The sequence below is a fragment of the Lampetra fluviatilis genome, chromosome 18 (assembly GCF_964198595.1).
Source record: "Lampetra fluviatilis chromosome 18, kcLamFluv1.1, whole genome shotgun sequence".
Taxonomy (NCBI): Eukaryota; Metazoa; Chordata; class Hyperoartia; order Petromyzontiformes; family Petromyzontidae; genus Lampetra; species Lampetra fluviatilis.
In genome coordinates, this window is record NC_136292.1 from 12019331 (window position 1) to 12035156 (window position 15826).

Sequence of the window (15826 nt, forward strand, 5' to 3'; positions counted from 1 at the left end):
CCCCTGCCCCCCCCACCACCCCCCCCACCCTCTTAAGATTGTGAATGAATCAACCCCTGCCCCCCACCACCCCCCCCACCCTCTTAAGATTGTGAATGAATCAACCCCTGCTCCCCCCACCACCCCCCCACCCTCTTAAGATTGTGAATGAATAAACCTCTGCCCCCCCACCACCCCCCCCCCCCACCCTCTTAAGATTGTGAATGAATCAACCCCTGCTCCCCCCCCCACCCTCTTAAGATTGTGAATGAATCAACCCCTGCTCCCACCACCACCCCCCACCCTCTTAAGATTGTGAATGAATCAACGCCTGCTCCTCCCACCCCCCCCCCCCCAACCTCGTAAGATTGTGAATGAATCAACCCCTGCTCCCCCCACCACCCCCCACCCTCTTAAGATTGTGAATTAATCAACCCCTGCTCCCCCCACCACCCCCCCCCCCCCACCCTCTTAAGATTGTGAATGAATAAACCCCTGCTCCCCCCACCACCCCCCCAACCTCTTAAGATTGTGAATGAATCAACCCCTGCCACCCCCCCACCCAACTTCCCTCCCTGCGGGGGTCTCTCTGGAAGCAGTGACGCCCGTGGTGACGTAGGGGGGGGGGGGGCATGGCAACAGGAGATGAGCCCCCGAGTGTCTCTCCGTATAAAGCGAGAGACGTGACCAGGGGGCTTGCGTGTGGCGGTGTGTGCGGCGGTGTGTGCGGTGTGTGTGGTGTGTGTGGCGTGTGGCGGTGTGTGCGGCGGTGTGTGCGGTGCGTGCGGTGTGTGTGTGTGGTGTGTGTGGTGTGTGCGGGGTGTGTGGTGTGTGCGGCGGTGTGTGGTGTGTGTGTGGTGTGTGTGTGGTGTGTGTGGTGTGTGGCGGTGTGTGCGGCGGTGTGTGGTGAGTGTGGTGATTGTGGTGTGTGTGTGGTGTGTGTGGTGTGTGTGTGGTGTGTGTGGTGTGTGTGTGGTGGTGTGTGTGTGTGGTGTGGTGTGTGTGTGCGGTGTGTGCGGTGTGTGTGATGTGTGTGTGTGGTGGTGTGTGTGGTGGTGGTGTGTGTGTGCGGTGTGTGCGGTGTGTGCGGTGTGTGTGGTGTGTGCGGCGGTGTGTGGTGTGTGTGTGGTGTGTGTGGTGTGTGGCGGTGTGTGCGGCGGTGTGTGGTGAGTGTGGTGATTGTGGTGTGTGTGGTGTGTGTGTGTGTGGTGTGTGTGGTGTGTGTGTGCGGTGTGTGCGGTGTGTGCGGTGTGTGTGGTGTGTGGCGGTGTGTGCGGCGGTGTGTGCGGTGTGTGCGGTGTATGTGGTGTGTGGTGTGTGCGGTGTATGTGCGGTGTGTGCGGTGTGTGCGGTGTGTGTGGTGTGTGGCGGTGTGTGTGTGGTGTGTGCGGTGTGTGCGGTGTGCGCGGTGTATGTGTATGTACGGAGATCACACCACACCACACGCACGCACTCACGTCTCTCGGTGTGTTCGTGTGTGTGTCTTTTGTGTCCTTTCCAATGTCTATCTGTATGTCTGTTAAGGCTGTATGTTGCTGATCTTTGTCAGTGTCTATCCTGTATTTATCTATTATACGTTGGGGATCTTTCTCAATGTCTATACTGTCTCTGTGTGTGTGAATGTGAGGAGATGGAGACATCGAACAGTTACGTTTCGAGAAATTGCCCTTCATTACCCGAACCACCGCAGCTATGTACTATGAAAAAGGGCCATTTCCCGAAACGTCGCCTATGTTGTCATTAACTTTGCTTGTGCACCATTGACAACGCAGCAGCAACAGCATCACCAACTAATGTGTGTGTGTGGCATTGCTCGCTAACAGCACTTGCCCCAACAGTCTAGTAAAAGTCTATACGGGGGATCTTTGTCTTTGTGTCAGTGTGTAGGCAGCGTACTGCGCCACAAACCCGGCCACACGAGTTCGATTTCCGCTCACAGCCACAACATCAGTGACGAATATTTCAACCTATGGGGTGCCTGCCCCCCCTAGGTCGACTCAGCCTTACATAATTACCTGGTGCGGTGTGTAAACATCAGCCACTGGAGAGACTAAAGCGACTGAGCGTGGTGCTGGCCACCTACCCCAGTACGTCACACTGCCCAGGGACATCGGCCATCCAGTGTTTAGCGGAAGCCTTAAATAGGTCAAGGACTCGAGGCGTCGATGCGTCACAGCTGCTGCTGCTACTCCGCAGGTTGCTGTTAGCAAAGTACCTAATCAAGGCGTGGTGCGGTCACCACCACACCACGCCCGACCGCCTTCGTCTCCCCCAGCGGTGATGACGTTCATAGCAGCAGCAGCACCGCCACGTTTTCAATTTAGGCTGAGTTGACCTAAAGGCATCACGAGCTTACATTCATATTTACATTTACACCAGAGACTATCAGTATCGTGGTTTGGAATTGAACCCAGGTCACCGACTCGTGTCTTGTTTTACAGTGTCTGTTTATCGCTGAAGTTGTTGTTGTTGTTTGTGTTATATCTGGCAACTGACAGCAACATGCCAAGCTGCCCACGGTATGTTGCTGTCAAAGGTCGTATTGATTGGTCTGGGTGCCTCGTGCTGACACCTACACAGACGCGGGCTCGCAAAGCAAGACACCGCGCACGTGTGTACAGGGCATGTGTCTGTGCGCGTGTATCGCTAAGGGAGCGGTGGCGCAGTGGTTAGTGCACTGCACTACCCACCCGGCCACCCGAGTTCGATTCCCGCTCACGGCCAACACCAGTGACGCTTATCTGAACCGGTCTTGGGCCTCCCCTAGGTCGACTCAGCCTTATATGAGTACCTGGTGCGCTGTGTAAACATCGCTACTGGGGAGACAAAGGCGACCTGGCGCTGTATTGGCCACCCAACTCCTTAGTGTACCCTGTTGGCCTTTATAGGTTATCGTTGACCGCACTTGCCCCAATAGTCTGTTAAAGGCTATACGGGGGATCTTTCTATTAATGTAGATTCGTCAGTGTGTGTGTGATCGTGTGTATCTGTGTGGACACGTTTTTATGCCACCATGTCAGTGTGTGTTGATGACATGTTGTATATGTAGGTGTCATGGAGTGTGTGTTGATATGTACGTCTTTGTTGTGTATGGGTCAGTGGTTGGCTGGGTTGTGTTTATGCCATTGTGTGAGTCTTACTAATTTAACACGTAGGCTTTCGCGACCAATATCATCCATAATAAGAGGGTTTTTTTTGGGTTAGATCGCGTAAATATATAAATGTGTCGTTAAAACCCGCCACCACCCGACACGGCCAACTAGTAAGGGTTGTCACGGAAACAGAACGTGGCCAATTCGTCACCAGTACAGCACACCGGTGTGTTGGAGAGCCAAGCCGCAACATTTACAATCTGAGTACGACGTTTCTGTTGACGTGACAACCCTTACTAGTTGGCTATGTTGGGTGGTGGCGGGTTTTAACGACACATTTCTAACCCCTCCCCCACCCAAAAAAAACCCCCTCTATTATGGACGAGTCTTGCCAGTCTGTGCCATTGTCAGTGTGTTGGTGTGTCTGCGCAATTGCGTGCGTGCGTGTGTATATCTATCCACGTTATGCATAAGCGTGTGTGTCATTATTGAAGGTTCTCGCGCTGTGCAGTCAACACGGTGTCTGGACCCGTCTCTGTCCCTCCCCAGCTTTACAAGAGTAGCGCGTGCGGCGCGGCGCAGATCAGCGCCGGGAAGACAAAGACGGCCGGGCGTAATGATGACCATACCGCCGCTCCTCGCGTGGCATTTCAGCTATAATAGGTGCTCGCTGACACCACTGACCTCGCTCTCGCAAGTCTGTGCTGACGACAATGCCCGGCGTGTCTGGGGCACGCGCACCGCGTTCAGCACCACGGACAGCTCCGCGCTGTTGGTCCGCGACCTGCGATCTCAGTCTTAACCAGCGGTTGTACAATTCCACGTTATTATGACCGGGGTCCGCTTATATTTTAAATGTCATACCACAACAACAACAACGATCAGTCGTGACGTTACAGGAGAGCGTTGTAACACGGCCTGCACCGGGACAGTGCTCGTTTGACAAATGCGAAATGACGATAATGATGATGATGGTGATGATGTTGGTGATGATGTTGGTGATGATTGTGATGATGTTGGTGATGATGATGGGGATTTTGATCACGGGTGATGGGGCTTGCATGGACCTTCTCTGTACATGCTTGCGTGCCATGTAGCGGGTGTTCTCGGGATATCCCGATTCCTGCCATAGAAATGTGGAATTTCCACCACTCGACCCGTTTTTTTAAATCTTCCTTTTGTCGCATCATTTGCCTTTCGGCCCCATGTCTCCTTTGCAAAGGAGACCGCGGGCTGGAATCGCTGAACCCGATTTATCATTCTTGCGCTCTTTCTCTCTCACCTCTCGGTCTATGGGTGGCGCGATTCACACATAACCCCGTGCCCTGCCGCATCCCTAACTCCTTCACCTCTCCCACTCCACAATCACAGCTCACGCCCCCTCTCCCACCATACCCACCCCCGTAGCGGCCCTCTCCACGTAGCAGCGGCTCTCTCGTCATTCCTCGCTCCCTCCCCACCTCTACCCGCCCGCCCGCCCCTCCCACCCACTCCTCGTGCAGCATCAACATCCCCACGTGCGGCTCCCACTATAAAAGCTCGGCCGAGCGCGCGAGCCCGGAGCAAGGAGCTGCCTCATCGATATCGAGACAACAGGACGCCAGACCCCCACCCCCCCCTCCAATGCGTAGACCGCGGGTCCCTCCCAGGTCCCCCTCGCTCAACGCGGCCTCCCACGAACTTCAACTTCGCGCAACCGCCTCCACCCACTACCCGATAATACCACAGCCTCCACCACTATCTACCTAGTAATACCACAACCATCTCCACCCACTACCTAATAATACCACCACCATCTCCACCCACAACCTAATAATACCACCACCATCTCCACCCACAACCTAATAATACCACCACCATCTCCACCCACAACCTAATAATACCACCACCATCTCCATCCACAACCTAATAATAACACCACCATCTCCACCCACAACCTAATAATACCACAGCCTCCACCACTAACTACCTAATAATACCACAGCCTCCACCCACTACCTAATAATACCACAGCCATCCCCACCCACTACCTCATAATACCACAACCATCTCCACCCACTACCTAATAATACCACCACCATCTCCACCACCAGCTACCTAATAATACCACAACCATCTCCTCCTCCACCCACTACCTCATAATAGCACCACCACCCACACCTTGAATTATACAACCACCACCTACCAGCCCATGATACCACCACCAACTCCCGAATACCACCGCCCCGACTACCTTCAATCATAACACCACCACAGCTCCAACCACCACCTGCCCACACTCTAACTCACGCAATCACCTCCTCCTTTCGAACACCGCCACCACCACCAACAACCATCGCCGCCGCCGTCTCCATCGCCAGGTTCTCCTCGTTGCTGGAGACCTGGGCACCCCGCGCAGCAGTCCCCATGGCCCGATCCCCTCCGGATGCCCTCACCGTGCCCACGGCCGTCCAAGCACAGCCGGGAGGAGGGAACTCACCGCCGCAGTCAGAGCCGCCTCCAGTTAGGCAGCACCACCAGCACCACCACCAGCAGCAGCAGCCTCGCTCCACCAAAGGCGCGTCGAAGGCTCGCAGGGATCTGATCAACGCCGAGATTCGGAGGATCCGTGAGCTGCTGCCGCTGAGTGATGCGGACAAAGCTCGACTCTCGTACCTGCACGTCATGGCGCTGGCGTGCGTGTACACGCGGAGGGGACTCGCCTTCCCTGCGGGTGAGTGTGCGGGGTGAGTGTGTGGGGTGAGTTTGCGTGGCGAGCAAGTGAGTGTGAGCGAGTGTGGGCGAGTGTGTCGGTGAGAACGGAGTGCGCATCAGTGCTCGCTAACAGAAGTTGCCCGAGACGTGTGTGAGCGGAGTGTGGTGCGACTGCTGTGGCGCAGTGCCACGGACACGGTCGGCGACCCTGAATCGATTCCCGTCCACGGCCATCATTGACCGAGTACTCGGTGCGGTGTGTAAACATCGCCATTAAGGAGACAAAGACGGCCGGGCAAGGTGTTGGGTTATTCAGCCCCTCGTGCGCCGTGACGGCCTTCATAGATCCTCGCTAACAGCACTTGCCCCTAAAGTTTGTGAAGCCTTTCGGGGATACCTTTGTATTTGTGTATTTTGGTGAATGTGTGAATGAGTGAACTATGGGAGTGGTGGTGGAGCGGTTAGGGCGCTGCGCTACGAACCCGGCCACCTGAGTTCGATTCCCGCTCACGGCAAACACCATTGACGATTATCTGAACCGGTCTTGGGCTTCCTCCCCTATGTCGACTCAACCTGAAATGAGTACCTGGTGCGGTGTGTAAACATCTCCGCTGGGGAGACAAAGGCGGCCGGGCGCTGCCCCCTCGCGTGCCGTACCGGCCTTCAGAGGTGCTCGCAAACAGCACTTGCCCCAACAGTCTGTTAAGGCTATACGGGGGATCTTTGTATTTGTCCGTGTGGAAATGACAATTTGGGGGGTGCGTGTGTTGGTAGGTGAGGTTTTTGCACGAGTGTGAGGAGCGGTAGCGCTGTGGTTAGCGCGCTTCACTCCAAACTCGGCATCCAGAGTTCGATTCCTGCTCACGACCAAATAACGAGTGGCGAATATTTTAACCGCTGATGGGCCTCCCATGGGTCGACTCAGCCTTAAATTAATACCTGCATCAGTGTGGTAAACGTGAGCCCTGGAAAGACAAAGGCGGCCGGGCTCGGTGATTGAGACGTCACCCCTCGTGTGCTGTTTCAGCCTTAAATACGTGCTCGCTATCAGCACTGGCCCCCAACAATCTATGCAGGCTATACGATGAATCTTCGTATATCGTTCGCTAAGCGTACATGTAATGTAGAATACTCCTGTAACCATGGCCCGGGTGCTTCAGTGGGCACGACCTGGCGATGTGAGAGTCACTCAACAAGCCAGCCGAATCCGTGTTTCGGTCACCCGTGAGGAGACCGAGTCGGCAGGCCTCCACTGCCAGGGCGACGAGCCAGGCAAGGGGCACGTGGCCACGCTTGTTGAAGTGGCACGGTGCTCTCGCCTGCCGAATGTAATTACACCCGACTGGAAATTCCACATTCCTATGGCGAGGGCCATATCTAGCCAGTTATGGTCTTCAAATGAAAAGTGATGGACACTATAATGATCGGCCACAGAAGATGAATGGTAGTGGTGATTATGATGCTGCTGAGGATGTCAGTGTTGGTGATTTTGATTATCATGATTACGATTATCGTGATGCCGATGTTCATGGTGGTGGTAATGACGACGATGATAACGATAAACTCAATTGCTGTTTACTTTAATCAGCCAGACTCGGCTGCCTTTTCAATGCCCATCTCAATGAATATTTATCAACGTGCTGCTATTCCCCCCCCCCCATTCCCTCTATTCCATGCCTCCCCCCTGGCTGACGGAGAAGGCTGTAGCGCAGAAGGAGCGAGGCGAGTTGGAGGAGGAGATGGAGGAGACTCTACATGGGGGGAAGTCGCTGCGGGATGGAGCCACTCGCTGCCCGGCTTCGTGCTCGTGATGACCCGGGAGGCCCGCCTCGTGTACCTCTCGGACAACGTCAGCGACGTCCTGGGATACTCCATGGTGAGGCGTCGCGTCTCTTCACGTGTAGGAGCCATCATCATCGCATTCACCATCGCCAGATCGAACACGAGCTATCATCATCATGTCTATGGAATACCATTTTGCCAGTATCAAAGTGATGAAAATAATAATAGGTGTTCACCCTTTCTGGCAATGAAACAGGTGTTACGATGTTCAATCTCCAAATAGAAACCTTTTGCGAGGTGTATATTTGTACTGTTCGCCCTTCGGCGTTCTCTGGCCTAGCACCCGTGAGAGAGACTGGGTCGTAACGAAGCCTGCCGTCTCTGGTGTAGACCAATCGGTTTCAAAGACAATGCAAGTACATTGTTATCGGAGCATGTTTCTTTGCATGTTTTGCCACAAGTATGTGTGGTTAATGCAGACTTGATGCCTTCCAAAAGGGTTCTATTTGGTGTTAGTATCATCGTCAGCACTATCGACATTATTTTCATGAGCGGCATAAGTCATCGTCATCACCATCACCAGCATAATGGTCACCACAGCTGACCCACGTGACCCATGCGACCCACGTGACCCTTGCGACCCACGTGAACCTTGTGACCCACGTGACCCTTGCGACCCATGCGACCCACGTGACCCTTGCGACCCACGTGACCCACGTGACCCTTGCGACCCACGTAACCCTTGTGACCCATGTGACCCACGTGACCCACGTGACCCATGCGACCCACGCGACCCTTGTGACCCACGTGACCCTTGCGACCCATGCGACCCACGTGACCCTTGCGACCCACGTGACCCACGTGACCCTTGCGACCCACGTGACCCTTGTGACCCACGCGACCCTTGTGACCCATGTGACCCACGTGACCCATGTGACCCATGTGACCTGTGGATCGGTAGAGCGAGATGCTGACCGTCGCGGCTGCTCTAACCCGTCCAGGTGGACCTGGTCGCACAGGGGGACAGCTTCTACGACATCGTCGACGAGGAGGACCGGGCGCAGGTGCAGGCCAAGCTGCAGGGGCATGGCGAGTGCACAGGTGAGAAGGCGACCATCGTCATCATCGTCGTCATCATCGTCATCAATGCTATAAACTTCATCCTCATGATCATTGCCATCAATCATCTCGAGTACCAACTTCAAAGCCGCCGCCACGATCATCACGACCAAACAAAGACAAAGTTTCCCCCCGATAGCTTAACAGACTGTTGGGGCAAGTGCTGTTAGACAGCACGGTCGGTGGCCATCACCACGCCCGACCGCTTTTGTCTCCCCAGTTGGTCTTGTTTACAACACACCGCACCAAGCACTCATTTGACGGCTGAGTCGACCTAGGGGAGGAAGCCCAGGAGCGGTTCAGATAATATAATCGTCACCACGCGTAAGCGCAGAGCGCGCTAACCGCTGCGCCGCCGCTCCCTCGCCCTCCCCCGCCCGCAGAAGTCTCCTTCGTGTGCCGCGTGAGCACGGCGCGAGCGCTGCGCCGGCAGGGCTCCAACCGCGCGCTCGCCGTGCGCTCGCGCGCGGCCCCCGCGCCGCCGGGCTGCGCGTGGCGGCAGCAGCAGCAGCGGCGGCAGCTCCTGTGGCTGCTGTGCTGCCCAGCCGAGGACGTCAATGCCGCCGGCTCTCAGCTGCGAAGTCGCCTCGCCGCCACATCCTCCTCCTCGTCGTCGTCGTCTCCCCACGGCCACCAGCAGCAGCAGCTACAGCCGCAGCTGCAGCAGCAGCGGTGGCAGGAGAACGGCTTCGCGTCCAAGCACTCCCGAGACATGCGCTGGATCTCCGCCGAGCGCAGGTGAGAGAGGAGGAGACGGAGGGACACACACTCTGGAGATTCCCCACCGATCGTCGTCTCCCTTTGCCGAGCTCCTTCGACAAATAACCTTCGCTCAATCCGACAAACGTGCTGTTGTTGTTGTTGTTGAAAAACTCTGACGATTACAATCGTAGACGTCGGTGCCGTCTTTTGCTGGCCGTTTGACGTGTTAGGCCTTTGGGCCCTGTGCTAAGCAACTGTGTTCAAATTTTAAAATAAATAAATATCTAATATATATACAGGATGTCCCCAGGACACGTAGGGTTATTATATTTTATTTAATCGTCACCAGTTATTATAAATATATTTATTTTAACAAATGATCAAACTGACTGCCATTAACAATAATGCATGCATGGGTTCTCTTTTGAAATTAATTGAGGACTTTTTTATATTTTAACATTCATTAATTCTGTATTTGTCTGCATTCATTGGGAGTTCTTGGTCGAGTTTTGTAAATGTCATCTGAAAAGGAAGAAGTGAAAATAGATGTTGATAATGCGAATAGATGAAACATTAACTCAAAGAACGTACAATTAACATGTTTCAATGCAAATGTTGAAATAAATTAAACAACCCTATCTGTCCTGGCTTTCGGACCATCCGGTATACACTAAAACGTCCACAAATACACACCGCTACACACGCACCCTGGCGTGGCGTGTGACCTGGCGAGGTGTGTGACCTGGCGTGGCGTGTGACCTGGCGTGGTGTGGCTCTGTCGCAGCGTGGTGTACCATCTGGAGTACGAGGCTCAGGAGCTCGCGGGGAAGTCGTGGTACCAGCTCCTGCACCCAGAGGACGTGGCCCACGCCACCTCCCAGCACAGCATTTTGGGTGAGCCCTCCACGGTGACCAACCGGGCACTGTGTCTCACTATCAAAACAGGGCTCTGTCCTGGTGTTGAGGCTGTGGGTACGTGCTGAGGTGGTGGGTCAGTGTTGAGACTTTGGATCAGTGTAGAGGCTGTGAGTCGGTGTTAAAGCTAAGTCAGTTTTGAGGCTGTGGTTCAGTGTTGACATTGTGGGTCAGTTTTGAGGCTGTGGTTCAGTGTTGACATTGTGGGTCAGTGTTGAGGCTGTGTGTCAGTGTTGAGGCTGTGGGTCAGTGTTACGGTTAAGCTGCCAGTGGAATGAGCCACGTCTGATTTATTGACCTATTTAACTCTGGGATTGTGCATTTCCTCTCGTTCAGTTCAGAGCCGCGACTCGTGCGAGGTGCGGATGATCGTTCGGCTGCAGCGGAAGAGCGGGGATTGCAGCTGGGTCCTGGCGACAGCTCAGCTGCAAGACGACGTCATATTTTGCGACAACCTCATGATTAGGTGAGAGCTGCTCATCATCAAACCGCGGTTATCTTGATCTCTGCCACGCCGGTATCCATTCTGACTTCCTCCAAGTCAAAGGTGGGGAACATTTTGATCACCGAGAGCCGAATAGGACTTTGAAAGTAACCTGTGGCGAGCAAAGCAGGCATTTACAAAAGACAAAGGCACACACGCGCACACACTCTCGCACACACAAAGACAAAGATCCCCCGTAAAGGCTTAACAGACTGTTGGGGCAAGTGCTGAAGTGCTGTTCGCGAGCACCTATGAAGGCCGGCACGATACACAAGGGGGTGGGTGGCCAGCACCACGCCCGACCGCCTTTGTTATCCCCAATGACAATGTTTACACACCACACCAGTTGCGGATAAAGCGTAGTTTGTCGGGCGTTTTTGAAGGGGCGGGCCTCGCGTGGCCATGGGCTGCGTGGGCCTTGGGCCGTATGCGGCCCCGCGAGCCATCGACGCGACTGACAGCGCCCCCCGCCCCTGCGCGCCCTCCTCCTCTTGCAGTGAGGCGGAGGCCACGAACCTCCGTGACGCCGTCGGCCTGGCCCCGCGTCCCGTCGCGTCAGGCCCATTCCACGGCGGCTTCGGGCCGTCGGCGGACGCCTTGGAAGAGCCGCCGATCGACCCCGCGGACGTCGATGCGGCGGCTCCGCTGTTGGAGCCCCTGGCGGACACGCTGGTGGACGCGCTGGTGGACACCCTGTCGGAGACGTTGGTCGAGACGTTGGTGGAGACGTTGGCGGAGACGATGGCGGAACCGCTGAGCGTGCAGCTCATGGGGCACCAGGTCGAGGCGTCGTCCGCCGTTTCCACCGCGGCGTCGCTGCTGCTCATGCCCTCCCCGGTTCCTCATCAGACAGCGGCGCCCTGCATGGCCACCGGCGCCCCCTCCTCTTCTTCCTCCTCCTCCTCGCCCCCCTACATCGCCGAGATCCTGCGCACCCTGGAGGTCGGCCTGCCCGGCTGCAGGAAGCGCAAGCGGTCCGAGGACATCGCGAACCCCGCGCAGACGGCAGCGCACCACCCCGAGATGGGGCTCTACTGTCCGCCCCAGCCCCTGCAGAAGCTTCATCGTCCTCAACTTCATCACCATCACCACCAGCAGCAGCAGCAGCAGCATCAGTTCCAGACCCCAGTGTGGAGCGAGCGAATGTTGGCAAGCGCAAAGCATCAGCCGGAGTCGTCGCCGGGCGGGCTGCAGTGCACGCCGCCCTACACCCCAGAGAAGGCCTCCACCTTCCTGTTCAACCCGTGCGACGTGGCCGCCCGCCAGCAGACCTTTGTGCCGCCCTCGCCGAGCCCCGGCGTGTACGATCAGCTGCCCCCCACGCCCGACAGCCCCTTGACCTCCGCCGCGGCCTCGCGCCGCTCCCTGCCGCCCATCGGCACCTTCGGGGGCGGGCGGCGAGCGCCGGGCGCGCCGCACGCCGCCCGCGGCCCCCACGCGTACTCCGAGGAGGAGAGGGAGCACATCAACGTGCTCGCGCGGCAGATCAGCACGCTGGCCGAGACCTTCGACTCGTACATGCGCGCCGGCGGCGGCGGAGGCAGAGGGACTCAGAGGCAGGAGGGCGAGGAGCTGAAAGCGTCGCACACGAGGCTCTTCCTGTCAGGCCGCAGCTCCTCTCTCCCCGAGACTCGCTCCGGGTGGCTGGAGGCGCAGGCCGACTGCTCCGGGGAGCTCGCCGGAGTCGGCGGCGACGGCGGCGGCGGCGCGCCCGCCTCGCTGCTACCGCCGCCGCCACCTTGCAAGCGTTGGAGGAGTCTGGACTTCTCGATCGTTCCCGAGCTGGAAGAGGGCCCCTCGTCGTCATCCGTCGACCGAGAGGTCGTGTTCGACGCTCTGCTCAAGGACATCGTGGACCTGCAGGAGAATGAAGCGGCGGCGGTGGAGGAGGGGGTCGCGGGAATCATGTCGGCAGGAGGAGGAGGCGGAGGAGGCGGAGGAGGAGGCGGAGGAGGGGAGGGGTTGGGTGAGCCGTGCCTTGTCGCGGAGCCCCAGGCCGCTGCCGCGAGCTCCCCGTGTTTTGGGCTTCGTGCGTCTGAGTTGTATCAACTCGCCGAGGGCAGCTCGCCGCACCACGCGCCAGGTGAGCCACTCGTCGGGTCGCCAGGATTCTGGGAAACGTTCAGAGCGGGGGGGGTGGGGGGGTTCTTTGATTGGTTGTCATTCGAGGGCTGTATCGCAAAAGGGTCCGTGACACAGATTGGCGGATGTTACTGTCATAGTGACATCGCACGCCCTATTTAAGGCCCAAGACCTGGAGGACATTTTCACATTTCTGGAAACTGCCTGATGATGCTGATTGTAACTTAACCAGTGAAACGTCCGCACCCAATTGTTGAATGTTGCGACGATGCTCACCAACAACAGCACTACCGGTGGTGCTGATGCAGAATCAAAATATCTGTACTGGAGGAATCCGATGAGCTATAAAGCTCTTTTTTCACAGATGTCCAGTAGGGGCGGGTCAGAATGTTACAACAACAACAAACAGTACAACAACACGATAGGTGAGCAAAGTGTAGGCAAGGTAAACAAATAACTTAAAAAAAATATTAAAATAAAACTAAACCATTTTTGATCTTACCAGGGAAAGCGCACTGAGCTATTCGCTTAATTTGGTGTTCACGTGACAACTTTATTAATTGGCCGTGACAGGTGGAGGAGGGCTTTACGATGCGCATTTTACTCGCGCGTTATGAATCCTACTTTGAATCCGATGGGTCAAAATGTCCCACAACCAAAGAACCGGGGGGGGGGGGAGGGGGGGGGGGCGTGAGGTCGCGAACAGCGATGGCAATTCAGCCGGATCCGCCGACACAAAAACTGTGGACTCAAGTGGTAACGTCCGCGTGCTTCGATGCATTTAGCGAGGCACGCGAGAGTCAAATTGACTCGCGCAGACGTGCGGCAAAGAACACACCGAGACGAGTTCAGTCCACATTCGTCCGCCGTAAAGGTCGATCGGTGTGTGTGATGTCACGTGTCGGTGCTGTTGTTACCTCTTCAAAAAGTCTTCTGTTTTAGACAATAATACTGACAATACTAATTTTTTCATGTGTTTTTTTGTCTTTATCGTTCCAGGTGGAAGCCCAAAGGAACGACCATTCTGAAATAAGTCTCTTGACTTACAGGCTGTGGAGTATGGCATATTGCCATGGACTAGCAGACACCGGTATTATCCCTGTGCCCTGGAAACAGTAGTTTCTGGTTAGGGAAATAGGGACCTGTCTGTATGTACGTGTATGTGTGTTGCGTCTTTGTGTACATTGCGAGCTGTGTGTGCCGTGGTTGTGTTTTCATAGGCTGCGTACGCGTGGGCAAGCGACGTTAGTGAACACCCATTTAGAGGTTGCCAGCACCGTTCACGCCCGGCCGCCTTTGTCTCCCCGGTGTTGAAGTTTTACACGCCATCGCTTCAAGTACCCGGTTAAGGCTGAAGTCGATTTAACAGAGGCCCAGGGTGAGTCCAAGATGCCGCTTGCCCACTGGTGTCAGCCGTGGCTGGGGAATGAGCCCAGCTCCTGGGATCGCAGTGCGGATTAGAAAACTGCTGCGGCGTAATTCTCTCCCATGAACCGGGAAATCTTTGTCTTAATCGGTGATCGCTGTCGCCATTACATCCCCTACTATGCAGTACAAGACTAAACGGGGAACATATTGTGTGTGTGTGTGAGACAGTTTGTCTTTATCGTCTGTGTGCAAGTTCTACTGCAAAAAAGACCACACTTACACAAAGCGGGTTGTGTCAATATGTGCAGTATGTACATAGTAATTGACACCGTTTGTCAGTCCACTGCTGGATGAAAGTACGTAAGACGTATGTATATATGAGATACCCTGATTATTGTGACCGCATACGTACGCACGCACACACGTGCCCCGACACGCTGGATTCGTTTGGCACTCGATTGAGAGGCCGGTCGATACGTGGCGGATACGCGCTGCAAACGGAACCGTGCGATTTGCGCACGTGTATAGAACTCTTCGGTCAACCGAATTTAATGCTTAACTTTTTAATATATATGCATAAACGTATATATATATAGAAACGCATTAACAAATGGTATTGAAATATTTTCAAGGATTTATTTCTTTTAAAAACTAAAAAAAATCCCGCGCTTAAAGAGATGCCGCTGCGTGGCGTCATCGACGCTGAAACCTCGGAGGGGGTCGGTCGCTATCGGATAGCGGTCGTCGTCGTCTCTCTCCGCTGTTCGGGGAGTGTGGTGGCGGCGGTGGCGGCGGTGGTGGTGGCGGTGATGGTGGCTGGTTCACACGCTCGCACACGCCGCTCACCTACTGGACGTCTGTGAACAAAAAGAGCTTCACAGCTTATCGGATTCCTCCAGTTGAAATCAACTTTCCGATTCGTCCTGCTTCGGGGGTTAGAACGGAACGGGCCTCTGCCCCGGGTAGCGCCACACCACTCGAGCCGTTTGTAAAAATTATAATCCTGATACGAAGGTCAACTCGGCATCCTATCTTATCATCATGATCATCAAACACATTGGCCTTAGCGCATCAATTACGCGATATGAAGCAAGGGCCATGGCCCGAAATGTCTCAGATTATATATTTTGTCTTTTAAGACCACAGTGTTGTTGTTGACACGGAATGTGTCCATGGGTTTTTGTTATTTGTGCACCACTGCCAACTCAGCAGCAGCAGCACCACCAAGTAATTTGTTTACTCATCCTTACAGGATTGATAACATTGACACCGCTCTGTGCGCGCGTGTGAAGTTAACACTTGGTGGGCTGGTGAGACTGGACCTCCCCCTCGCCGTGACAATGTGGAATCTCCAAATGTTTCCATGGCAGTCCATATAGTTTGACGCGTTCAAAACATTTGAACCGCTTTCGATTGTTGGCCGATTGACACATTCATTCGTACGCCATTCGGTTGCAATGAAACGCAAGTCTGCGAGCGAGGGCTGAGAGGCGAGTCTTCACGCCGCGTCACTGTGGGGTGACCAAGGGCTTCGTCGCGTACAAATGAAGTTGGGTGAACCTCGTGGGCTGGCCAGCTGGTGGCCGCTGTTGAGCCCCATAGGCCACAT

General features: G+C 55.3%; 1 protein-coding gene across 1 annotated transcript; it reads left to right on the top strand.

Annotated features, from left to right (window-relative positions):
* Positions 1-3494: 3494 nt before the first annotated feature.
* Positions 3495-12726, top strand: LOC144937284 (uncharacterized; the record flags this gene model as incomplete). The annotated part of the gene is made up of 9 exons (XM_078864692.1): positions 3495-3734; positions 5432-5784; positions 7466-7641; positions 8549-8648; positions 9050-9219; positions 9325-9404; positions 10153-10262; positions 10620-10749; positions 11265-12726. Coding segments are annotated over exons 1-9 (2628 nt in total), but the record flags the coding sequence as incomplete, so codon positions are not given.
* Between the last annotated feature and the right edge of the window lie 3100 nt (positions 12727-15826).